This window comes from Schistocerca gregaria, chromosome 5 (assembly GCF_023897955.1).
Source record: "Schistocerca gregaria isolate iqSchGreg1 chromosome 5, iqSchGreg1.2, whole genome shotgun sequence".
NCBI classification, from domain to species: Eukaryota; Metazoa; Arthropoda; class Insecta; order Orthoptera; family Acrididae; genus Schistocerca; species Schistocerca gregaria.
In genome coordinates, this window is record NC_064924.1 from 572,365,191 (window position 1) to 572,390,661 (window position 25,471).

The 25,471-nt window shown below is 44.7% G+C and overlaps 1 protein-coding gene across 1 annotated transcript in view; it reads left to right on the forward strand.

Annotated features, from left to right (window-relative positions):
* Window positions 1-20,212, forward strand: part of LOC126272171 (GPI ethanolamine phosphate transferase 1) — a 292,386-nt gene extending 272,174 nt beyond the window's left edge. Inside the window, exons 13-15 of the mRNA XM_049974812.1 lie at window positions 4,172-4,261; window positions 19,483-19,674; window positions 19,768-20,212. Of these exons, the coding sequence (XP_049830769.1) occupies window positions 4,172-4,261; window positions 19,483-19,674; window positions 19,768-20,100 (615 nt within the window). The 3' untranslated portion in view covers window positions 20,101-20,212. The remainder of the gene's footprint in view (window positions 1-4,171; window positions 4,262-19,482; window positions 19,675-19,767) is intronic.
* Window positions 20,213-25,471: the final 5,259 nt, after the last annotated feature.

The following is a 25,471-nucleotide window of genomic DNA, read 5'->3' on the forward strand; positions in this document are numbered from 1 at the left end:
ACTTGGCAGTACCCAGCAGGTATGATGATCTTGTCGCTCAGACCGTTAATGTGGTGACGGGGTGGTTTTAACACTCATCTGTCCCCATGTCCTACAAATAATACGCTGGTTGGTACTCGCGTGTTGACAAGCACTCTTACATTCTTTCCCCGAACTTTGCTGTTGAGGAGGATATTCACTGCCTCATTTACGACACCGTGCTGGAGTGGATGCATGAATTTTCCATGGGGCACGGACTGGCAGCATCATGACTTGCCCCCTGACCGTTTCGCGGCTGATTTTGGGGTCATGGTGGATTGTTGGTGAATGGTTCCCTCTGCTGGTTGTGCGAGGGGTCCCTGTTTCCCAGGTTCTGTGGGCAGATTTTACTCATATGCCCTATGGTTCCATACCAAGAACAATAAGGTGCATGGCACTGTGCATCAGCATGGCCTGCCTTTTGGCAGCGTTGGCATGCCTGTTCGTATTCAAAAATTGGACACGGTTGTTTGTTTGGACGAACCGAACTGCCAATAAAATGCGCTGCCTCCTCTCGCAACATCTCAAATCATGTGGCATCATGCAATGAGGTGGGTGATGTTATCTTTACCTCTCCTCCAACATACAGATTGCTTCCAAATATAAATATGTCATTTGAGCGGGCTTCTACCTGCTCAATTAACATCTCGTTACGGATGGGGTCCGAACCCAGCATGTAAATGCGGCAAGCCACAGTGCAGATTTGGTCAGCAAATGCCTCTACATCTTCCCCTTGCTTCTCATAGAGGGTGGACAACTTGTCACTGTAATAGCAGGTGTCAAGCCTGTCCGAATATCTCTATTTCAACCCAACTTCTAACGTGGCAAAAGAGGTGGTGTTAACTGATTTTATATAGGTATGGCTGTTGCCTGACAGTTTAAGATGGAGTACAATTAATAAGAAATTGTTTGGCCAAGTGCAAGTGCAGCCTACATCTCGGACAGTTTGTAGAAAGGAATTTATTTGCTCAATAGGTTTTCTGGAAAACGTTGGAATGAAATCAACTGCAGGGAAACTGTTAGCCAAAGTTGCAATGTATGGCTGGGGTACTGTGATACTGTGATACTGGAGGTACTTGCAGCCATCATTTGTGGCACAGCACGGTATGTTTCTAACATACTTAGATCGGCAGACTTGGTTTTAGTCCATTTTTGGCATTCTTCTGTTAATTCTATCTTCCTTAACATTAATCTACCATTTTTTGCTCGAAGGGCAGCTACTGAATCTGGCTTTTCCGTGGGTAGGGAGTTCCGTTAGCCAGTGGTGGTACTAAGGGTTTGGGGCATGGTTACAATGTCAGGACACCTAGTGCTTGCTGAAAACTTTACAATTAGATAACCAAAACAAGGGCCGACACTCGACAGCAAGGAGGCGGCTGCAAAGAAAAACTGAACAATGAACTTACTGGAGACGTAGTTGCGGCAATTGTAGCTCATCGATGGCTGCATCTTGTTAGATGACAGTGGCAGAAAAAAACAGCGAAGATTATGTCGGCGGTGTCGATGGCTGTGTGACGTGCCTCAGCTAGTCAGTCGGAACATGCGTGTTTCCTGTGTGGCGCCGCGTGGCCGGAACATGTGACCATGCTACATCGGAACAGCGTAGAAGGCGGCTACCCGCGGTGTGGCGTACCACCGGACTGCCTGGGAATGGCAGTGTGACGCGGTGAAGTGCTTGGCATTCGCTGTGGCAGATGTTAGGAATGCCGAAACAGCAGAAGGCTGTGTGGCGAATCACAAATGTGTGCGCTTCTTATTGCGCATCGCATCTGGCACGTCATGCACAAAGTACTACTGGCAGCTTCATCGGGTATGCAGTTAGGTCAATAAGACGGGCCTAACGATGAGCGACCCCACATCTGACATCAGATGTTAATGTGTCAGTATTGGCAAGGAAGGGAAAGCAGTGGGCACCCGTTGAGGTGAAAAACCAAATATATTTGAAATGCATGGATGTTTAATCCCATAAAAAGAAAAAGCAGGCCTAGAGAAGTCGCCGAAACTGAATGGGATGCTGCCCAAGAGGGCAGGAGAGGAGAGCATCTGGCTGGGTTGGAAGCTGCCAGCAGAAGAGAGCAGATGGCTTGTCTGCTCCCGGCAGCTGGCCACAGTTCCACCCCCACGTGACCGCCTCCAACCCTCCCTATTGGACAGCCACATTGGTTGTAGACACGCAGTTCGGTAGCGTTACCTCATCAGCAACACATGAGTCTAGCTGCTGATGGTTCAACATGTGGGTTTCTTATTTGCACATTCCAAAAACCCTTCACAGACTGTGAGGCGAAGGTCTTTCTGGTTTCAACTCTTGAGCCGTGGGATGAACTTGGTGGCAACATGATGCATTCCAAGATGCTGTGTCAGGATATTATGACATGATCCAACTGAAGTGTTACATTCGTCTGCAGTCTCTTGGACAGGCAGTCTTAAATTGGCATGCACAATTTCATTGACGTTCCTGACATGAGCATCATCTTTAACTTCCATCTGGCCATTTTTAAATTGTATGAACCATTTATAACATCGAGTACAGCTTAAGCACTCATCACTGCACGCTTCCTGCATCACGTGGTGTGCCTCGGTAAACATTTTCTTGAGTTTCATGCAAAATTTAATGCAGACGTGTTACACGAAATTCTCAAACTGTGCAACACAACATTTTTCTCAATATAACACTGAACATTAATTAACAGATATACAGCAATTAAACTTCTGGCAACTACACATTAAACACCGGTGTGTGCAGGGATGTCAAAAGCGTTTTGCTCCAACACACCACTGGCGCGAATTTACGCATGTTCCGCCCCCACCGGTATTGCGAGGGTTAAAGTTCTATATTATTACACCACAGCATCTGTGTGAAAACCAAACACAATAATCAGATTAGTATAATTAAGTTACAAAGTGTGAAGTGGCCATCCAAATGTATTTATTACATATAAACAGCATTAAAAAAAAATAGAACATAACTGTTCAGAGATTTAGAATAAATAAAATTAAGAATGTGTGTGATATACCACAATGATTTAACAAGAGACTATCTCTGAAATAAACAACAGTTTTGATGCATTGAGATCAGGAAATCAATGTTATTCTTTACTGAGAATGGACCAACACGTGAAGCACAGAAACATGTAACAAGAAACGGTGTTCACACTAGCTTTCAAGCACTTGCTTTTTCTCTAGCAAAAGTACACACATTCACACACAGAACCATACAGACACAGTACACAGTCCCATGGCCATGGCCACTACAGATGAGTAATTGCCTTTTCCTTATTTTAGATATTACCCAATCCAGGAATTCCCACTACTGAGCTAGATTAATTCCTTCATAAGTAATCAAGAGAAGGTTTACCAGTATGGGTGTGTATGTTTTCTTACAGCTGACCTGATTCTTATTGTAGTGTGTTCCCCCAAACCCCCTCCCATATATAACTTGTGGACAGATGTGGAGCCCGTGTCACTGCCACTACTTATGCTGCTGAACAGAACAGCACAAGCTTGATTACTTGTGCTTGCTTTTGAATTCCAGACTTGAGACCTGGCTTCATTTTTCTGCACACACACACACACACACACACACACACACACACACACACACACACACACATATATATGGGCTTCTTAGATTTTGTTCCATTTAGTGTTTGTTTTAATAATTGCAGTAGTTTTGGAGTCCAGAAATTGGTCGTTCAGATTATGAAACAGAGACTTACAGTCCAGTTGCTAATAAGCTTATTAAACATCTATGAAAGTAGAAACTGCTTTTAAGATTGAAAAAACTAACAAATTCCATTTATGTTCTATTGCTAATTGTTTATTTCAAACCGATTTACTGTTTATTGGCTCATCATTGGGAAACAACTAGCATTCACAAGATACAATAGTGTGTAGAAGACAAAGATTAGAATCAAAGATACTGTCAACATGTACAGAAACTTTGGTTTTGACATTGGGAGAGAAATGTCAAACCGAGCACTCATCACTCATGCTAAGCACCAAGTGTGTTAAATTACAATTTAGAAGATTTTTTAGTTTGATGCGTCTAGTAATTTGTAATTTAACACTGTATTGTTTGTATTCTTCTGTAATTTTCATATGGAATGCCATAATTTCTTTGTGTTCTTATCTTATGTTTTCCATTCCTTTTCAGCTTCTCCAGTGCACATTTCTAGATTATTCTGTGAACAGAAAAAATTCCGCAGCAGTTTCATCAGGTGACTTCCGCCGAGCATTTATTTTTGTATCCTTTTTTATAAATAATTAATCCCCATAATGGAGACAGCAAAAAAATTGTAAACAGGCAACTCTCACTTGCAGATAAACAATGGTCAGTCTAGAAATACCACTGCGATGCAAAATTCACGTTAGCTTTCATGTTCCAGTTTTGTGTGTGTGTGTGTTTGGGGGGGGGGGGGGGGGGGGGGGGCTTGGCGCACGCGTGCTTGCTTGGGTGTTTGCATGTTCATGCACACGCACTATTCCATTTAGAAAAAGACATATGGCTCCATGAGGAAAGTTAATTAGTTAGTTAGTTACATGTTCCATTGATCAATAGTACGGAAAACTGTTATGATGTGGAACGTGTCAAAAGCACAAGAAAAGTGCACAGGAAACAAGTTTTTTTTTTGTTTACATTTTGGTAGTATACCTAAATATTTCTATTATCACTCACATCAGTTTTTTGTTTACATTATAGTGTTATACCTAAATATTTCTATTATGACTCACATCAGTAACTCATTCAGTACATTGAGCAAAGTGGCGCTGAGGTAAGACACTAGATTCTTCTTTGATAGGATAGCAGCTCAGATCTCTGTTTTGTCTTTGAGATTTAGGTTTTCCATGGTTTCCCTACATTGCTTTAGATTAGTGCCAAGATGTTTGCTTTGAGGAGGACAGAACTGATTTCCTTCCCCATACTTTCGCAACCTGAGCTTCGTAGTCTGTCTATAATGGCCTTGCCATCGAAGGGATGTTAAACCTCGAATCTTTCTTCCTCCTCTGGTTGATACAAGAGGTAATAATGTTAACTGCCTAAAACAAATGTGTGCCACACTATACGTATTTTGCTGAAAATCTCACTTTGATATTGTCAACTGACCTGTAACTTAAGGGGTTTTATATGTGCTATATCTCCTGTGGGGAGATGCGTGATAAGAATTAATCAGACACAGATGAGCAAGAACAAAGGTTTATTTCAACCAAAGTAGAGAGACTTAACAAACAAAAGAAAACACTTCTCAATAAAAAATAATACAACTACTCAGACACTAATAGGTACATGCCTGGAACACACAGTGAATAGATGTAGTGGGACATGAAGACTTTGCCACTGATAATCCCTAATGACAGAGGTTGAGCATTCGGCATAGTTAGCTGACAGGTGTGTCTCATGAAATCACTGGAAAGTCGTAGGTACCACTGTGGTGGCTTCCAACCGGGCTCTGACTGACAGACTTCTAAGAGTCGGCACATGAATTGACCTGTTCTTAGGTGTATGAAACTGCTTGTGCCAACCTGTATAGCGGGGGCGTGGTGGAATTCGTATCGATCCAGTTCTGCACACATGACACGGTGGAGGAAATAGGCCCCTGGCACGCAGGACCTCTGGTGACGCTTGTCCTGCCATCTGTTGATATTGTCGTGATTGACGCAGTCTGAGGAGGCAATGCATTGTACTTATGCAGACCCGTAATGCTTCAGTATTTGAGGGGTTGCCGATCCCTTTAGGTGAATAGGTACTGGGCAGTTTCGGCTATCAGGCACCCTGTAAATCCACAAACTACTGTAGAATATCTGGCAAAATGTACTACATGCTAATATTAGCCAGTCTGTTTCTAATCGTGTGTCTGTGGAATGACACATTATGCAATCTGTTACTGGTATCTTGTTCTCATGATCGCTAAATGAGACATACAATGTAAGTAGAAGAATTGTTGAATGTTATACCTCAAATACTAGGTCTTTAAGCTTGCCCTTTTTTTCAGCAATTTGCTTTTAGATTCTCTGAGTTTTTTAGTGAGGATGTTGAACAGAAGCAAAAGGAAGGAGGAGGATTAGAAGAAGGAGATTAGTGTTTAACGTCCCATCGACATTGTGGTCATTAGAGGTGGAGCACAAGCTTGGATTAGCAAAGGAAGGGGATGGAAATTGGCCATACTCTTTCAAAGGAACTGTCCAAACATTTTCCTGAAGTGATTTGGGGAAATCACAGAAATATAAACTAGGATGGCCGGATGCAGGTTTCAATTGTTGTCCTCCCAAATATGAGTCCACTGCACCACCTCACTCGGTAAAAGCAAAAGAGCAGGCCGGGTGAATAGAGTGTGCTTAAAAGATATATAATGCTGGGTAGGAAAAAGGAAGAAAAATCGTAGTTTCATGTCTCATCAATGGTGAGATCGTCAATGTGGCCCTATCAGCATTTGCATTAAATTGTTTAGAGAATCAACAGAAAACCCTTAACATGGATAGCTGGACAGGAGTTTCGAGCTTCCTCCTTCTGAAGGCAAGGTCAGTGTCATAACGATGCAGCCACAGTGCTTGATACTGAAATGGAAAATAAATGAAAATAAGAAACAAGAAATTAATATCCACTGAACTAGTTGAGAAAATAAATAAATATGATTTCTGAGGTGTTTTTGGGCATGATTCATTGATGATATGTCGCTATGCCGGTCTGATCTGTGGGGAAATTGGTTAATTCATGTGGAAACTCAGCATAAAATGCATTTCACTCCAACCAATGAAGATAAAATGTCTGCTTTGTAGTGTTAAAAGTGATCTAGGCGCCTAAATACCAGGTGAATACTACAGTCAACAGTCTTATTCGAGACAACAGACAATTACAAGACTAGATTACAGATGCCAGAGACATCAGTGACACACCCAGTAGAAACAGTCAAGCAGTCAGCTGTCACAGAACAATTCTTGGAGCAGAATTACAAAACAAGATTCAGATTCAGATTCTTTATTGCCATTGACCACATACAGTAGAATAGGCTTTTACAACGATAGTAAGGTACAAATATTGATCACATTACATGTAAAAATTAAATATCTTATATACCACTACAATCTTAATTATTAATATCAATATTGTCAATATCATAGAACTCTTTTATATGATAACATGGGTTTTTTGCTAGCCAGGCATATAATTTTGTTTTGAACGTTTTAAAAGGCAAGGATCGAGCGGCAAGAGGAAATTTGTGGACCATATAGCAGCCTTTGAGTTCCTGGAACAACAAAGTTAACAAGCCTGGCAAGAAAGTATTACAGAAAATCTTACAAACATGGATGGACGTTTCAATGAAAGCGAGGCTTAGAGTTCAATACTCAATTTATTAAGATCTCACTGAGTCATCCAATAGAGCCAGTAACCAATGATGAGATGTACATTTAATGTATCATTCCAGGTGTATGATTTGCTTGATAAACTTTTACCTAATGGAACTCATATTTTGTACTATAAGTTGAGTGTACGACAGAAATTAAATTAACACTGGAAGTGTCCCAAGGAAGCATAATAAATTCTTTAATGTTGTCAATATATTTAAACAATGTACTAAATAGAATCGGGAACACTATCAAATTGTTTACTGATGATTTTACTGTCTACAGAAATTATTCTGTTGGGCAATTATACAGAAATGCAAAAAGGCGTGGTGATAATTTCCACTTGGTGTAATAAATTGCAGCCCCCTTTGAATGTGGAAAAAACCTGCAGCAAATGGAAAGAACCTAGTAGTAGCCATTTATAAGATTACTGCTTAACATTTGGAGCACCTCACATCATTAAAATATTTAGGAAAACCAATAATAGTAGGAAGCAGTATGAAATGGGATGATTACTTAAAATCTGTAGGAGGGGTGGTGAATGGATTACTTGGATCTGTTGGCAGAGCTATGGGAATGTGCTGTGCATCCGTAAAGGTGTAAAATGCTAGTGTAATCAATTCTGGAGTATTGCTGCTTCTGGTGTTTGGAGCCCTTATGAAATATATATACGACAGCAGACACAAAATGAATACAGAGACATACTGCTAGGATCATTCCAGGTCAGCACAGCATATACAAAAGTGTAGATAAATTCTCAGAGAACTGAAATCTGAACTCTTGGAAAAATAGTGACATTGTTCTTGCAAAATTCTGTTCAGTAAATATGGAGAATTGGCGTTTGAGGAAGACTGTGTGACTGTTATGCTGCCACCAGCATACATCTTGAGTAAGGATCATGAGAATAAGATAAGAGAGGTTAAGTCACATGTAGAGGAGTACAGACAGATCGTTTTGTCTCACTCAGTATGTGCACGGAACAGGGCAGAAAATCTAAAATACTGGTACAAAGTGTCCTCTACAATTATTTTGTGGATTATGAAATATGTGTGTGATGTGTTGAGAAACAGCATAGACATTGGAAAACAAATGTCCATGAGGGCTCCAGGAGACAAAGTAGCCAGGGAAACCTTCCCTCCAAGGCCAGCCAGCTCTTATATTGTTCAACAGTTCCAGAATCCTATAACACCCAGTCCTGCACACAGGCATAGATTGAGAAACACAAAATATAGAATAAAAAGTGTGTCTGGGTCATGGGCAGCGAAAGCACCACTCTGGGCAAGTGTAGAAGGAAACTATGTCAGTCATCAAAATACAACTCTACATCTACATCTACATGGATGCTCTGCAAATCACATTTAAGTGCCTGGCAGAGGGTTCATTGAACCACCTTCACAATTCTGTATTATCGTGGTGATCATTCCTCCCTATGTAGATTAGTGTCAACAAAATATTTTCGCATTTGAAGGAGAAAGTTGGTGATTGGAATTTACGAATTTCAACCCCTCTGACAGAAAATCACAAATCCAGTCACATAACTGAGATGATATTCCATAAGCACACAATTTCACTTCGATCCGCTTGTGTGGTACAGTGTCAAAAGCCTTCCGGAAATCCAGAATCGATCTGAAATCCCTTGTCAGTAGCACTCAACACTTCATGTGAATAAAGAGCTAGTCGTGTTTCACAGGAACGATGTTTTCTAAACCCATGTTGACTGTGTGTCAATAGACAGTTTTCTTCGAGGTAATTCATAATGTTCAAACATAATATATCTTCTGAAAACCTGCTACATATCAACATTAACGAAATGGGCCTGTAATTTAGTGGATTACTCATACTACCTTTTTTTTAATATTGGTGTGACCTCTGCAACTTTCCAGTCTTTGGGTACAGATATTTCGTCGAGCGAATGGTGTATATGATTGTTAAGTATGGAGTTAATGCATCAGCATACTCCGAAAGGAACCTAATTGGTATACAGTCTGGACCAGAAGACTTGCTTTTATTAAGTTGCTTCACTACTCCAGGGATATTTACTTCTACGTTACTCATGTTGGCAGCTGTTCTTGATTCGAATTCTGGAGTATTTACTTCGTCTTCTTTTGTGAAGGCGTTTTGGAAGACTGTGTTTAGTAACTGTGCTTTGGCAGCACTGTCTTTGATAATATCTCCATTGCTATCGTACAGAGAAGGTATTGATTATTTCTTGCCGCCAACATACTTCACATACGACCAGACTCTCTTTGGATTTTCTGCCAGGTTCGAGACAACGTTTCATGTGAAACTGTTATAGGCATCTCGCATTGAAGTCCGCCCTAAATTTTGAGCTTCTGTAAAAAATCGCCAATCTTGGGGATTTTGTGTCTGTTTAAATTTGGTATGTTTGTTTCGTTGTTTCCGCAACAGTGTTCTAACACTTTTTGTATACCAAGGAGGATCAGCTCTATCGTTTGTTAATTTATTTGGTATAAATCTCTTGATTGCTGCCGATACTATTTCTTTGAATTTAAGCCAGATCTTATATTATAATTTGGAATGAGTGGAGATTGTCTCTAAGTAAGGCATCAAGTGAATTTTTATACGCTTTTTTGAATAGGTATATTTTTTGCTTATTTCTCAGGGATTTGGGGATTACAATACTCAGTCTTGCTACGACAACCCTGTGTTCACTAATCCCTGAATCGGTTTTGATGCTCGTTATTAACTCAGGACTATTTGTTGCTAAGAGGTCAAGTGCGTTTTCACAACCATTTACTATTCGCGTGGGCTCATGAACTAACTGCTCAAAATAATTTTCAGAGAATGCATTTAGCACAATTTCGGATGATATTTTATGCATACCTCCAGAATTAAACATATATTTTCGCCAACATATTGAGGGTACATTAAAGTCACCACCAACTATTATCGTATGAGTCCGGTACGTGTTTGAAATCAAACTCAAGTTTTCTTTGAACCTTTCAGCAACTGTATCATCTGAATTTGGAGGTCAGTAAAAGGATCCAATTATTGTTTTATTCGAGTTGCCAACAATGACCTCAGCCCATACTAACTCACAGGCAGTATATACTTCAATTTCAAGATAAGTTAAGCTACTTCTGACAGCAGCAAACACGCCTCCGCCAACAGTGTTTAGCCCATCCTTTCGGAACACCGTTAGGTTGTTTGAAAAAATTTCAGCTCAGCTTATATCCGGCTTTAGCCAGCTTTCAGTGCCTATAACAATTTGAGCATCAGTGCTTTCTATTAGGGCTTGGAGCTCTGGTACTTTCCCAACACAGCTACGAAAATTTACAACTGTTATACCAATGGTTCTTGTATCTACATTCTTCCTGTGTTGAGCCTGCTCTCTTTGTGACTGAAGCCCTTCTTGTGTTTTCCCGAGACCCTCTAACCCAAAAAACTGTCCAGTCCACGCCACACAGCCCCTGCTATCCGTGTAGCCGCCTCCTGTGTATAGTGGACACCTGACCTATTCAGCGGAACCCGAAACCCAACCACCCTTTGGTGCAAGTCGAGGAATCTGCAGCCTACATGGTCGCAGAACCTACTGAGCCTCTGATTCGGACCCTCCACTCAGCTCAGTACCAGAGGTCCGCAATCGGTCCTGTCCACTATGCTGCAAATGGTCAGCTCTGCTTTCATCTTGCAAGCAAGACTGGCAGCCTTTACCACTTCTGTTAGCTGCCCGAAACCAGAGAGAATCTCTTCAGATCCAAAGTGACACACATCATTGGTACCGACGTGAGCAACCAACTACAGTTGGCTTCTGCACCCTGTGCTCTTCATGCCATCTGGGAGGACCCTTTCCACAACTGGAATGATTCCACCCGATATGCACACGGAATGCACATTGGTTTTCTTACCCTTCTTGTCAGCCAAGTCCCTAAGGGGCCCCATAACGTGCCTAACGTTGGAGCTCCCAACTACCAATAATCCCACCCTCTCTGATTGCCCGGATCTTGCAGGCTGAGTGGTTTCCTCTGAAACAGGACAGGCGACAGCATCTGGCTCAGCGATAGTGTCAGCCACAGGCAGCACCTGGAACCTGTTTGTCAGACAAACCGGCGAGGCCTTACATACAGCCGCCTGGAAAGTGTTTCGCCACCTGCTTCGCACCGGGGTGACCTCCCACTCGACCACAGGTGGAGGGTCAGCTCAGTGTGAGCAGTATCTGGATTGGCCACCAGTGAGGACTGATCAGAGGACTCTGACGTGCTGGACGTCTGTTGGATCTACACGGCCGGCCCACAACAGTGGTGCCCTTCCACTGCAGCCTCAAGCTGTGTAACCAAAGCCATCACAGGCTGAATCTGAGAGCGAAGTGTCACCAACTCGGCTCGCATCCGCACACAACAATCGCAGTCCCTGTTCATACTGAAGACCGTGGAAAACTAAACTATGCAGATAAACGGACTATGAGCACGTGCTGTGAAACTCTACTGTAGACCCTGTCGAAAACGCACGAACTGTGTCTAGTAATACACAGATATTCAAAAACCTAACTACCGAAGCACTCAGGTGAAACTAAATAATTTGCCCCTGATAAGGAACTTGTAATATGTCACAAAATCGGTTTACTTTCTGACACAAACGAAAACATGAGAGCTGTGGCTATTAGATTTTAAATTTACACGCAGAAACTCAAGAAACTATTAAAGCACACAGATGATATAAAATTCGCTCCTGGTTAGGAACAGGTAAATGTCACAAAAGCGGTTTACTTATCTGTTGCTGCGTCTGTCTTGACTGGAAACACTAAAACTTGCTATTAAATAATAAAATGTGGAGAGACATTGAAGGAACCTGTGAGGAGGTTGGACTGAACCTGAATATCCATGATGCCACAAAATTTAAAACCTAAACATGGGAAAGGCTCCCCCTGCGGGTTCGGGGGTTAGAATAGGCCCGCGGTATTCCTGCCTGTCGTAAGAGGCGACAAAAAGGAGTCTCAAACTTTTCGGCCTTTTAATGATGGTCCCCTGTTGGGTTTGACCTCCATCTCTCAAAATTTTCCGAAGAGTGACCCGATTGGGGAAGGGCGCCTTACTTGGTGCATTGTGTCCATCTTGTGATCAGACCTTTCGCCAGCTTACACACCGTTGAACTGCAGTCCTGTCCGCTCTCCATCTCTTGGGCATGACTCTTGTTCTGCGTGCAGATAACACCTTGCACTGTGCAGTGCCTCTTTCTGCACCGACGGCAACCATGGACCACATGTTACCTAACATCCAGCACGGGAGCCAGTCCGTTGTGGTGGGGCCGCCATGTACCCTGTTGGTTGTAGCCCCCTGACAACACAGGGATCGCTCTACTGATGCCTGCGCCGTTAACTCCCCACGTATGCCAAGGAGTTGATGCCTATCCTCCTGGGGTATCGGGACTCCCGGCAACGGCCATCCTGCCAGGTGGCTCTTGCCGTGGCTGGGTGTCGCCCGTGGGGAGGACCCTTGGTCGGAGTAGTTGACATCAGGGCGGATGACCCGCAATGAAGCGTGGTACATTGTCTCTCGCTGGTGGCCAGCCGCCAGCAGTCTCTAAGCGTTCTCGGGATCAGTTTAACGCTCAGAAGTACGATCCGAAAACGTTCCCCTCCCTGGCCACACCGTAGGAGGAACGTAAGTCTCAGGATGGAAGTAGCAGTTATTCGCCCCGCTTCTTAGTTTGTACGAGGGTTGATGGGGAGTCTTTTCTCTCAACAAACCCTCAGTTCTTCGTCGAGCATTTAGAGGACAAGTTTGGGGAGGTGGAGGGCTTGTCAAAAATGCGCTCTGGGTCAGTCCTGATACAAACGGCATCCTCTGTCCAGTCACGAAGGTTACTCGCTTGTGACAAGTTGGGGGATGTTGCCGTTACGATCACACCCCATAAGAGTTTAAATATGGTCCAGGGAGTTATTTACCATAGGCATCTTCTTTTGCAGTCTGATGAAGAGCTGCGCGCCAATTTAGAGCGCCGAGGTGTACATTTCGTCCGGCGCGTAGGTGTACATTTCGTCCGGCGCGTTCATCGGGGTCCGAAGGAAAATCAGATTGCTACCGGTGCCTTCATCTTGGCCTTCGAAGGGGATACATTACCGGAAAAAGTCAAGGTGATGGTCTACCAATGTGACGTTAAGCCCTATATCCCTCCCCCGATGCGGTGCTTTAAGTGCTGGAAGTTCGGCCATATGTCTTCTCACTGCACTTCCAGCCTCACATGTCGAGATTGCGGACGCCCATCACATCCCAATACACCATGTGCCCCGCCTCCCCATCTGTGTCAACTGCAGGGAGCACCATTCACCTTGCTCGCCAGACTGCCGAATTTTCCAGAAAGTGCGTAAAATCATGGAATACAAGACCCTGGACAGACTAACTTATACTGAGGCCAAGAGGAAATACGACAGACTCCATCCTGTGAGAATGACATCTTCCTACGCTGCTGCTACAACACCTGTGCTAGCCCCGTCTGTTTCTCCAATTGTGGCAGGATCGACGAGTAGTAAAACTCCTCCTGCCCCCTCGCCAGTGGGGGGCTCTACCCACCGGGTTGCTCCTGCGCCACCTACCTCAGGAGCAACACCATCCCACCCATCGGGGACGTCCGTCCCCACTTCTAAGCCGGAAAAGTGTCCAACTTCTTCGGCTTCTCACACTCGCAAGGGGTCCCTTGGGTCCCTCCCTTCCCAGGTTTCCGCCAGCGAGAAGCCTGAACCGACAATGGCGTAAGTGCCCGCAATCAGCTGGTCGTAGGGCTTCACGATCCTCCTCCGTCCCGGAGACTGAATCGGTTAAGCCCTCCCAGCCGGTGCGACCCAAGGAACAGCGTGAGAAACCCAAGAAGAGCTCTCAGCCCAAGGAACTCGCGGTGGCAGCCATCCCACCGCAACCTTCCAGCTCTGCGTCTGAGGATGCGGTGGAGATTCTGGCGTCCGCTGAGGACCTAAATCTCACCAGTCCATCAGACGCCATGGAAAGCACTATCACAGGTGCTAAATCGGAGGCAGCAGGTGACCCAGCGGCGTAATCTCCCTTCCCAGTCCCGTCAAGCCTTTCTCAGCCATGGACAACAGCATCCTCCAGTGGAACTGCAGCGGTTTCTTCCACCATCTAGCTGAGCTCCGCCAAATTATCAGCCTTCACCCTTTCCTCTGCATTGCTCTGCACGAAACTTGGTTTCCGGCAATGCGGACCCCCGCACTCCGTGGCTATCGGGGTTATTATAAGAACCGGGCAGCTTATGAAAGGGTGTCTGGTGGCGTCTGCATCTATGTCCTCAACTCTCTTCACAGCGAGTCTGTACCTCTTCACACACCTTTAGAGGCTGTCGCTGTTCGGGTGTCGACGCCACAGGCTGTTACCGTCTGCAGTCTTTACCCTCCACCGGATGGTGATGTCGCGCAGCATGTCCTGGCTGCTCTGATAGCTCAATTGCCTCCACCTTTCCTGTTACTGGGCGACTTCATCTGTGGGGTGGGTCGGTGGCAACAGGTCGAGGCGCCATTGTTGAGCATTTATTTGCGCAGCTCGATCTCTCGATCTTAAATGATGGTGCCTTCACACACTTCAGTGTGGCGCATGGCACATACTCCGCCATTGACCTTTCCATCTGTAGCCCTAGCCTCTTACCGTCTGTCCAATGGAGAGTGCATGACGACCTTTGTGGTAGTGACCACTTTCCGATCTTTCTGTCACTGCCACAGCGTCAGTCTTCTGGGCGCCCTAGCAGATGGGCTATGAATCAGGCTGACTGGGACTTGTTCTCCTCCACTGCCGCTATTGAGCCTCTCTCTTAACGATGCCATTGATGCAGTGGTTCAATCGGTCACCACCGGCATCGTTACTGCCGCCGAATCTGTCATTGCCCGTTCTTCTGGGTCCCTTCGGTGGCAGACTGTGCCTTGGTGGTTGCCTGAGATCGCTGAAGCGATTAAAGCTCGCCGGAGGCCGCTCCAGCGTCACAAGCAACATCCCTCAATCGACCACCTTATCGCCTTCAAATGGCTGCGTGCGCGAGCCCGCTGCATTATCCGCCAACGCAAGCAGGAGTGCTGGGAGCGGTGTGTGTCCACCATTGGCCTCCATGTCACTCCATCGCAGGTCTGGGCCAAGATTTGCCGCCTCTATGGCTATCGGACCCCTGTCAGTGTCCCTGCGCTCTCACTGAATGGAGCAGTTTGTACTGACTCCGACATCATTGCAAACCGCTTGGCAGAGCAGTTTGCTATGAATTCCGCTTCTGCCAACTACTCCTTGGGCTTCCGCTCCGTTAAGGAGCGGATAGAACGTCGGAGTCTTTTTTTTCGCACTCACCATCCTGAATTGTACAATGTTCCATTCAGTGAGTGGGAATTTCGAAGTGCCCTCGCCGCTTGTCCTGATACCGCTCCTGGGCCAGATAGCATCCACTCTCAGATGCTGAAACACCTTTCAGTGGACTGCCAGCGACACCTCCTTGATCTTTACAACCGCATTTGGGTCGAGGGTGAGTTTCCGTCGCAATGGTGGGAAAGTCTTGTTGTCCCCATTCTGAAACCAGGGAAGAACCCTTTGGAGGTGGACAGCTACCGTCCCATTAGCCTCACCAACATTCCTTTCAAGTTGCTTGAACGGATGGTGAGCCGGCACTTGAATTGGGTACTGGAGTCTCGAGGCCTTCTGGCTCCGTCTCAGGGTGGGTTCCGTAAAGGCCGCTCCGCCGCCGACAATCTGGTGAGCCTGGAGTCGGCCATCCGTACTGCCTTTGCCCGCCGTCAGCATTTGGTTGCTGTCTTTTTCGACTTGCGGAAGGCGTATGATACGACATGGCGTCATCACATCCTTTCTACGCTTCATGGATGGGGTCTTCGGGGCCCTCTGCCGATCTATATCCGCAATTTTCTGTCGTATCGTACCTTCCGCATGCAATTCGCGGCCTCATATAGTTCCTCCCAAGTCCAGGAGAACGGTGTGCCACAGGGTTCTGTTCTCAGTGTGTGTCTGTTTTTAATAGCTATTAACGGGCTCGCTGCGGCCGTGGGAAATACTGTCTCCGCTTCCCTGTATGCTGACGACTTCTGCCTTTACTACAGCTCTATTGGCATTGCAGCTGCTGAACGTCAGCTACAGGGCGCAATCTGCAAGGCGCAGTCTTGGGCTGTAGCGCATGGTTTTCAGTTTTCCACAGCCAAGACCTGCGTTATGCATTTCTGCCGGCGACGCACTGTTCACCCGGAGCCGCGGCTTTATCTTGACGGCGAGCTTCTTAAAGTGGGTGGAGTCACATAGGTTTTTGGGGATGGTTTTTGATGTGCGGTTGACTTGGCTGCCTCATATGTGGCAGCTTAAACAGGCGTGTTGGCGGCATCTAAATGCTATGCGATACCTGAGCCACACCAGGTGGGGCGCCGACCGATCTACTCTCCTACGGCTTTACCAGGCGTTAATCCAGTCCCATCTGGACTACGGGAGTCTGGCTTATGGCTCAGCATCTCCATCTGCGTTGCGGGTGCTGGACCCAATCCTCCACAGCGGGATACGCCTTGCCACTGGTGCCTTCCGAACCAGCCCTGTGGACAGCATACTTGTGGAGGCAGGTGTCCCTCCACTGCGGTTACGACGCCAACATTTACTGGCTGCTTATGCTGCCCATGTTTTTAGCTTGCCCAGGCATCCAAATTATCGTGTCCTCTTCCCGCAGTCAGTCGTTCATCTGCCAGAATGTCGGCCCCGGTTGGGTTGTCCGATCGCCGTACGTGTCAAACAGCTTCTTTCCTGGCTTGGGTGTTTCCCTGTTCCACCTCCTTTCCAGGCCCCTCTGCGTACACCCCCGTGGTGTGTGCCTCGCCCTTGCCTTCGGCTCGATTTGGCACATGGCCCGAAGGACACAGTCCCTCCGGAGGCCTTCCGACGCCGCTTTTATTCCATCCTGGCCACGTATCAGGGCTCTGGCGTTGTCTACACCGATGTTTCGATGGTTGCTGGTCTAGTCGGTTATGCACTAACTCTAGGGGAACATTCTGAACAACGTTCGTTGCCGGCTGGCTGCAGTGTTTACACTGCTGAGCTGGTCGCCATCTTTCGTGCCCTAGAGTATATCCGCTCCTGCTCAGGTGAGTCCTTCGTTATCTGTAGCGATTCCCTGAGCAGTTTACGAGCTCTCAACCAGTGTTTCCCTCCGTTCTCGTCTGGTGATGGCTATCCAGGAGTCCCTGCATACTCTCGCCTGTAGCGGCAGGTCTGTGGTCTTTGTTTGGACCCCAGGCCATGTTGGTATACCCGGCAATGAAACTGTTGACCGCCTGGCGAAAGAGGCCACCAGTGCGCCATCTCTGGAGATTGGCCTCCTGGCGGCTGATTTGCGGGCAGTCTTACGCCACAAAGTTCTCTCATTTTGGGATGCTGAATGGCGCAGTCTGACCACCCCTAACAAACTCCGTGCCGTCAAGGACACGACGACTGTGTGGCGGTCATCCATGTGAGCCAACCGCAGGGACTCAGTCATCCTTTGTCGGCTCCGCATTGGCCACACCCGACTCACGCACAGTTATTTACTGTGTCGTGAGGATCCCCCTCTTTGTCGTTGTGGGGCGTCCTTGACGGTGGTCCATATTCTGTCGGAGTGCGCCCTTTTAACCGTGCTCAGGCAGACTTTTGCAATGCCTGACACGCTCTCTGCTCTTTTATCAGATGACTCTACCATGGTGGACTTGGTTTTGTGTTTTATTCGGGCAGGGGGTTTTTATCCTTTAATCTGAGTGGTTTTTTTTTATTTTTTTATTTTATTTTTTAGTGTTGATTCTGGCTTTTAGCCTCTGATTTTAAACTGAGTTTTTAAAGTGTTCTTGGTGGTTGGCTTTTTCTCTACGGTCGGCCAACCACCGTCACACTGTGTGTTTTAATTTGTTTTGTCTGGTCTCTGTCAGAGTATTTCATGTCCTGTTTCGTCTGCTGTCTTTCCTGTTGTTCGTTTTTTATTCTCTTCGGGTGGTTTTAGTTTTTATGGAACAAGGGACCGATGACCAAAGTAGTCTGGTCCCTTTAATACCACAAACCAACCAACCATGGGAAAGGCACACTACACCTACAAAGGAAAGACAGTGGTAACAAGGATTTTGAGCTTTGCATGACCCAAAAGTGTTTTGTTCCCATATAATAATATCAAAGTGCTTTACTATTCACAGATTTAAAAGGTCATTTCTGAAGAGGAACAGAATCATTGAGTTGTCAATAGGCACACACACAAGAAGGAAAACTTCCTAGCTTCTGGGATTGCCCTTTGATGTGCTTGAGCACACGCGCGCACACGCGCGCACACACACACACACACACACACACACACACACACACACACACACACACACACACACACACATTCCTAGCCCCAAGACTAGCTGGCACCATGTAGTGGCCTAGGCATGTGTGTGCTTGTGTGTGTGTTTTTGTGTATTTTACTCGCACTCATCAAAGAACAACCCCAAAAGCCAGCAGGTTTTCCTTCTTTTGTGTGTGCCTGTCAACAACTCAACACTTCCTTTGGTGAGTGGTCTCCTTTATTCCTAAAGTATTTACATTCAACCGGAACTTTCCTACAACATTTCTGAAGAGACTATGGGCAGTATTAGTGTTTTATCTGTGTGTTGAATAAAGGTGCTAGAGGAAGTTTTGTGTAGGGTGAAAAGTGTAAAATGGCAGTCAGATATCACCAAACTACATACAGTAGAGTGCCCCTATAATTTACTGATTGTGATGAAGAATGCAGGTCTCACTGGTTATTACAGTATTTTAAAATTAAAAGGTAGATGCATTAGTTTGAGATTATTATTATTGTTATTATTATTGCACCCACCTCCAGCCGGCCGGAGTGGCTGAGCGGTTCTAGGAGCTACAGTCTGGAACCGCGATACCACTACAGTCGTATGTTCGAATCCTGCCTCAGGCGTGGATGTGTGTGATGTCCTTAGGTTAGTTAGGTTTACGTAGTTCTAAGTTCTAGGGAACTGATGACCTCAGAAGTTGAGTCCCATAGTGCTCAGAGCCACAGCACCCACCTCCTTTCCTGATAAGGTTTCATCTGCCCTACCTTAGGACCACACCACTCTCTAGTAGTGCACATCACATTTAACATGGCTGGTATGATTGTTTCCTTAACATTTCTCAGTTATTCTACATAGTACTGTCATTTTTTGGCACAGGAAATATAGCCAGTTTAAATTCATTTGATCCAACCTGGGTCAGGTGTTTTGTAACTGTTTTTTCTCCCTTTCTGATGACTGCCCTGATCCTGTGGAAGACTGTCATACCTTTTCTGACTGTTGCCTGTACATTCCGTGCTATTAATGTAGTACTCAGGGTAAGTGATGCTCTCAGATTATAAAAAAATTAGTTTCTATCTAATGAACAAACATTTGTTCTGCCCTTTGATAAATATTCTTCCTTTTTACAGGTGTCAACAGAAAAGTTATTCTTCATAGTGATGATTTTTTCTGATGCCATGGGCATGCATTTCCTGCACCTAGTCACCAATCAAGGCAGTTGGCTGGAGATCGGGACATCCATTTCTCATTTTGTGATTGTGGAAACAATGACACTGCTCGTGGTGGTGCTCTACGGAGCTGCACAATGGCTGACACGAACTTCACTTTGGCAGTTACTGTGGCAAGACACTGCATCACCAGTGAAGCCCAGCTATTCCCTGGAGTCTGGAGTCCTCCCCATACACAAAGTTGATACCAGAAAGATGCATTCTCTGTTTCAGGTGAAAAAACATGCTGAGTAAAATATGGGAAACGCAAGTTTAAGGAAAGGCATATTTCTAGTAGTAAATAAGAAACTGATGGTTTTTATTTATCGGTCAGTATTAATAAATGCCAAATTCTGTTCTTTACAAGCTTCTGTATATTCTTTATTTCTGTCTGCACTTTCCCTTTCTAATTCCTCCAGGCTCATTAACACCTTTTAAAATACACTGATGGCCATTAGAATCACAACACCAGGAAGGATTGCAAATAACGAAATAATTTTTATTTTGCATATACACTGTAGTAGGAAAAATATATTTGTGGGTAATTTGTAGGTATACAGGATACAAAATTTAATACACAGAGCTGGCATCTGTCTTAGCAACAGCACTCTAATTCTGCTTAACTTTGAGTCGAACTGAGCTTGAAAAACACCACAGAGACCTCAAAGATAGGACCTTTAACATATCGCATATTGAATCACCGGCTGTCTGAAGCAAAGGTAACCACGTTATGTACACAATAGGACTCGATGCCATCACGCTGGGTGCTTATATTGTATAATAATGACTAATGCACTCTTACAATGTTTGTTCTCCTATGAGCCTTGTCATGTGAATACATCCATTGTGATGCTGTACACAGAACCAGGAATGATTTGAAAAACAACATAATGCTACTCATGTTGGGCACACAACCATTGGCATGCCTCTCTCACCTGTTGCGTCAAGAGAAGTCACAACAACAATCACGGTGCTGACAATCCATGATGCTCCAGACATTGTTGCACTGTCAATATGGATGATTGTCATTCCCAAAGAAGCCCATTTCCTGAATAAAGCAAAAAAATGTCTCTGCCATATCAGGCAAAAGCCTTTTGGGCTACCAATATGCTGAGTGCCATCAAGAATGGCCCACCTGAACCCCTCAATTGCACATTCACGTGGCAGTTGTGGGACCCTGTCCAGTACAAGCAGCATCATCACTGAACAATAAACCTCAGTCTTGATAAGCCATGATACCAATGCTGTCAAATTCTGACTTGGTTGGCGTAAGAGCTTGTGATTTCCCATGATGGCTAATATCCTCTTCAGAGTGACTAAATTTCTTGATGCCCAGCGTCCAGCAGTTTAGTCACCCTGAAGAGGATTGCTGAAGAGATGGTCGAAACATCTGCGGTACAGTTGTTTTACCATTTCATAATGATGCACCCTAATAACCAAAGTGACCCAAAACCTTTTGTCTCTTACAGGGTGCTTAAAGGATGCTACTTTCTCGGATAACTATACAAGAATTCAAGCAAATCACAGTAATGGTTTTTATTACAATAAAGTAGATTGACAATACTTAACTTTGGATTTACAATGAGTTGTCGCAAGCGATGGGTGACAGGCAAATAATCAGTGCCCTTCACTGTATACAATGTCCATGTAAGCAACTGATAAAAGGCACAAGTCTCAATATAACAAATAGGATGACGGGTCTTCTACTCTGGGTCTGCTCGGCTAGTGCCGGGCTACCACTATCTGGCCAATGCTGGCAGGAGCGGCGCTTATATTCTCTCCTTGTAAAGCCCGTTTCGGTCGTGGTGATGTCCTAATCAGTGTGCTATTGGCTGATGTCATCTCACAGCCTTCTCTGCTCTTGTGTTCTTCATCTTCAGGCCGGCGATTGTCATTAAGCCGGAACATTCCCCCTCCCACCCCCCCACCCCCCAAAATGTAGGGAGTGCAAACACAGCGGGGGAGGCAGTAGTGTGAGTGAATTGTGGGACCAGAAGCTGTGGTTGCAGGGACGTCGAGCTTCCAGTCTTACCTCACTGTCTGGCCCTCGCTCTGGTGGAAACATACCCCGGAAATGACCAGAAGGGTCCTGATGCCATTAACCAGATGAAAAAGGCAGTGACAGCTGTGGTGTGGGTAGGTTCAGCTCCCTTGGTAGAATGAGAGAAGGCAAAGGCTCCGTCTCCATGGGGTCATCCAACAATGTCGTGATGACACCCTCTGGCAGTTTCTGTGGCCACACTGTCTTGTGGGTCCATGAATCTGGAGGAAGAGACACCAAAAGATCATCATGCACATGACAGAAGCAAAGTTGATTTTGATGTTGCCTATGCAATAAGATACATGCGAGTGCCAAGTTGACAGACGATCTCAGCTCACGCCCACCACCTGTTGCCACTACAAACCCTATAACAGACAACATCAGGCAGCACGAAGCAATACTTGCGGCGCTGGTTGGAGCAGTGTCTGATGGTGGCGGCCGTGAAACAATTCTGCCGGCGATGGTCCATCTCTTGGGTGCAACAGGTAGGAGGTGAGAAACAGTTGCAATGCTTCATCCCTGATGTGTGCAGAGTGAAGTTTGGCCATCCGCTGCTTGAAGGTTCTGACAAAACCTTCTGCTTCACCGTTTGACTGTAGATGGAACAGTGCACTAGTTAAATGCTGTTTGACATCGCGTTCACAGAATGTTTCAAATTCATTTTATGTGAACTGAGGTCCACTGTCTGACACTATTACTTCAGGTAAACCTTTGAGGCAAAAACTAGAGTACAACACCTGAATTGCACTACGTGACATTGCCGAGTTCATGGGCACAGCAAAAGAAAACGTGCTATATGAATCAACCACAATCAACCAACAAGTGTTGCAAAAAGGTCCCGCAAAGTGTATATGCACACTTTACTATGGCAATTGCAACTTAGGTCAAATGGAGAATTTTTGTGACAGACCGGACTGATTTTCCACACATGCATGACACTGTGATGTTATCTGTTCTATTTGGATGTCCATACCCTGCCAAGTAAAGTGTTGCCACACTAACTGTTTCGTACAAACAATCCCCTATTGTCCCTAGTGAAGTAACTGTAGCACGTCCTTTTGCAAACTTTAGGGATCAACACACCTGACTGTCCACTGTCATTTTGAACAATAATTACACCTTTCTGTTCAGTGAGGCTATGCCGATGGGCAAAGTATCGGCGCACTACAGAGTTCTTTATGTTATGCAAGGAATGAGGCCAAGATCTGTGAATGTATGTTAGCTAAATATTCAAAAGTGAATCAGCTTCTGTGGCCTGTACAATTTTCCTATAGTTCATCTGAAGAGATTCAAGCAATTCAGAATCCTGAACATTAACATGACAACAAGATATAGCAGAAGCCTCAAAGTCTGTATCCGAAAACGTGAAAGTGCGTCCGCATTACCATGTTGAGTCGTCAGATGATACACAATCTGGTACTGGTATTGAGGCAACAACAAAGACCATCATTGTAATTTTTGGACAGTTCATACAGGAACCGGTTTTGTCGGATGAAACGGGGACTGCAAATGCCTGTCATCCATTTCTAAGTAAAATTTTCTGCCATACAAATAGTGGTGGAATTTGGTGACACCATACACAATAGCCAAAGCCTCTCTCTCGGTTTGTGAATAGTTACACTGAGCTTTGGACAACACTTTTGCTGTGAATGCAATTGGTCTGTCTTTATCATCAATTCTGTGTAAAAGTACTGCACCGATTCCATAAGAGGAAGTGTCAATTTGCAAGACAACTGGTTTGGCAGGATCAAAGTGAACTAAGCATCGACCACTGAGCAACGCATCTTTAAGTTTTTGAAAAGCTACTTGGCACTCATCTGTCCAAACAAAGGGGACATTCTTGTGATGCAAGTAATGCAATAGAGCTGCAATTTGCACAGCATTCAGTATGAGCCGACTATAATAGTTCATTTTCCCTAAGACTGACTGCAATTTTGTGACATTGCAAGGAACTGGCTAATCTCATATGGCTAAGAAATACGACTGAAGAGGATGTACACCTTGACTGTTTATGACATGACCAAGATACTGCAACTGAGGTTTAAAAAATCACACTTGTCCAGTCAACACTTTACTACAGCATCAGACAACACGCAAAACAAAAGCTGTAAATTTGCAATATGTCCTTCAGGTGTATGACTTGCTACTACAATATTGTCTAATTAGTTTGAACAGTTTGGCACTTGTGCTGTCAGCTGTTCCAAACATCATTGGAAAATGGTGGATGCGGAAGCACTGCCAAAAGGCAAACCCAAATATTTAAACAAGCCCAAATGAGTATTTACTGCACACACTTTTTGAGATTTAAAGTCAACACAGAAGCATATGCAACCTAAAGGTTTGGGGAGCAAAACCATTGGACTTGCCCATTGACTAGCTGATATGAGCACAATAACTCTGCATCTTGCAAATCTGTAAGTTCAACCATGACTTTTTCCCGTAATGCAATGGGAACAGTTCTGGCCTGGCAAAATTTTGGATGAGCATTGTCCTTCAGAGTAATATGTGCAATGAAATTGTTAGCCTTTCCCAAACTTTCAAAAAAGAGTTCCAGGAATTGTTTTAGCAAGCTAGCAGTAGGTGGTGCTTGTTCCGTCGGGTGCACAGTGTTGGCCAGTAGCTGCTGCACCGTGTTGAGTAGTGCAGATATCTGCCTGTGCCTGGAACTAAAACATCTGCATTAGCTGTGTTGCATGTAACGCTTGTGACTGTGGCACCTGAGAAGGGGGCGGTATAGGTAGTGTGGGCATTTTGGAAGAGGCAAATCCAACAAACAGACAAGGCAAACAAGAAAATTATGCACAAAAGCAAAGAAAATTTCTGCAATGCCCCACCTAAAAACACTGATTAGCAAAAACTACAAGAAATTGTTAAAGCAAGTGAATGTCCCTGCAAGGTAAAGACAAGAAAGGATTAAGGTGCCAGCAAAGTACAAAATATTCCGTGGCAGTCAGGTGCAGGGTTGGTTTGTAACTCCTCGTTGCCAATGTGGGGTCCTGCCCACTCGTCTTGCATCATCCTAATGAGAAGGAATTGGCAAAACATTCGAATCTTTATGAAAGATTTGGAGAATAGGTTCATTAGCCAATACCCAGGGCTTAAGGAAAAAATGGCCTCCTATTTTATATATATTGATGATACAGTCATCTTGTGGGATACTAATGAAAAGTTGAATGCGTTTCACCTAAAAAAACAGATTCACAATACAAATTGAGAAAAATCACAGCTTCAGTTTCTTAGATCTTAACACACGAAAACAAGGTAGTAATAAGAGTTTCACTGTCTACCATAAACTGATTTTTGCAAATGCTCTCATTAATTAGAAGTCAATGAATCCTTCCGCTGTGCAGGTAGGCTTATTTCCAATCTATGATACACACTACATTGTCTAATTAGGATGAGTACAGCCATGAGCTCGATGTACCAGTAGCTGTGAATAATGGTTATAAAGTGAAGGACATAATTAATTTGCATAAGAAATTAATTAAGAAGTGGGCGAGCAGTGTAGATGCTAAATTTGAAATGCACAAAAAAGTCATCATATTAATTTATAGAAAAACTGTTTCAATAGTGTGTTCATTCTTT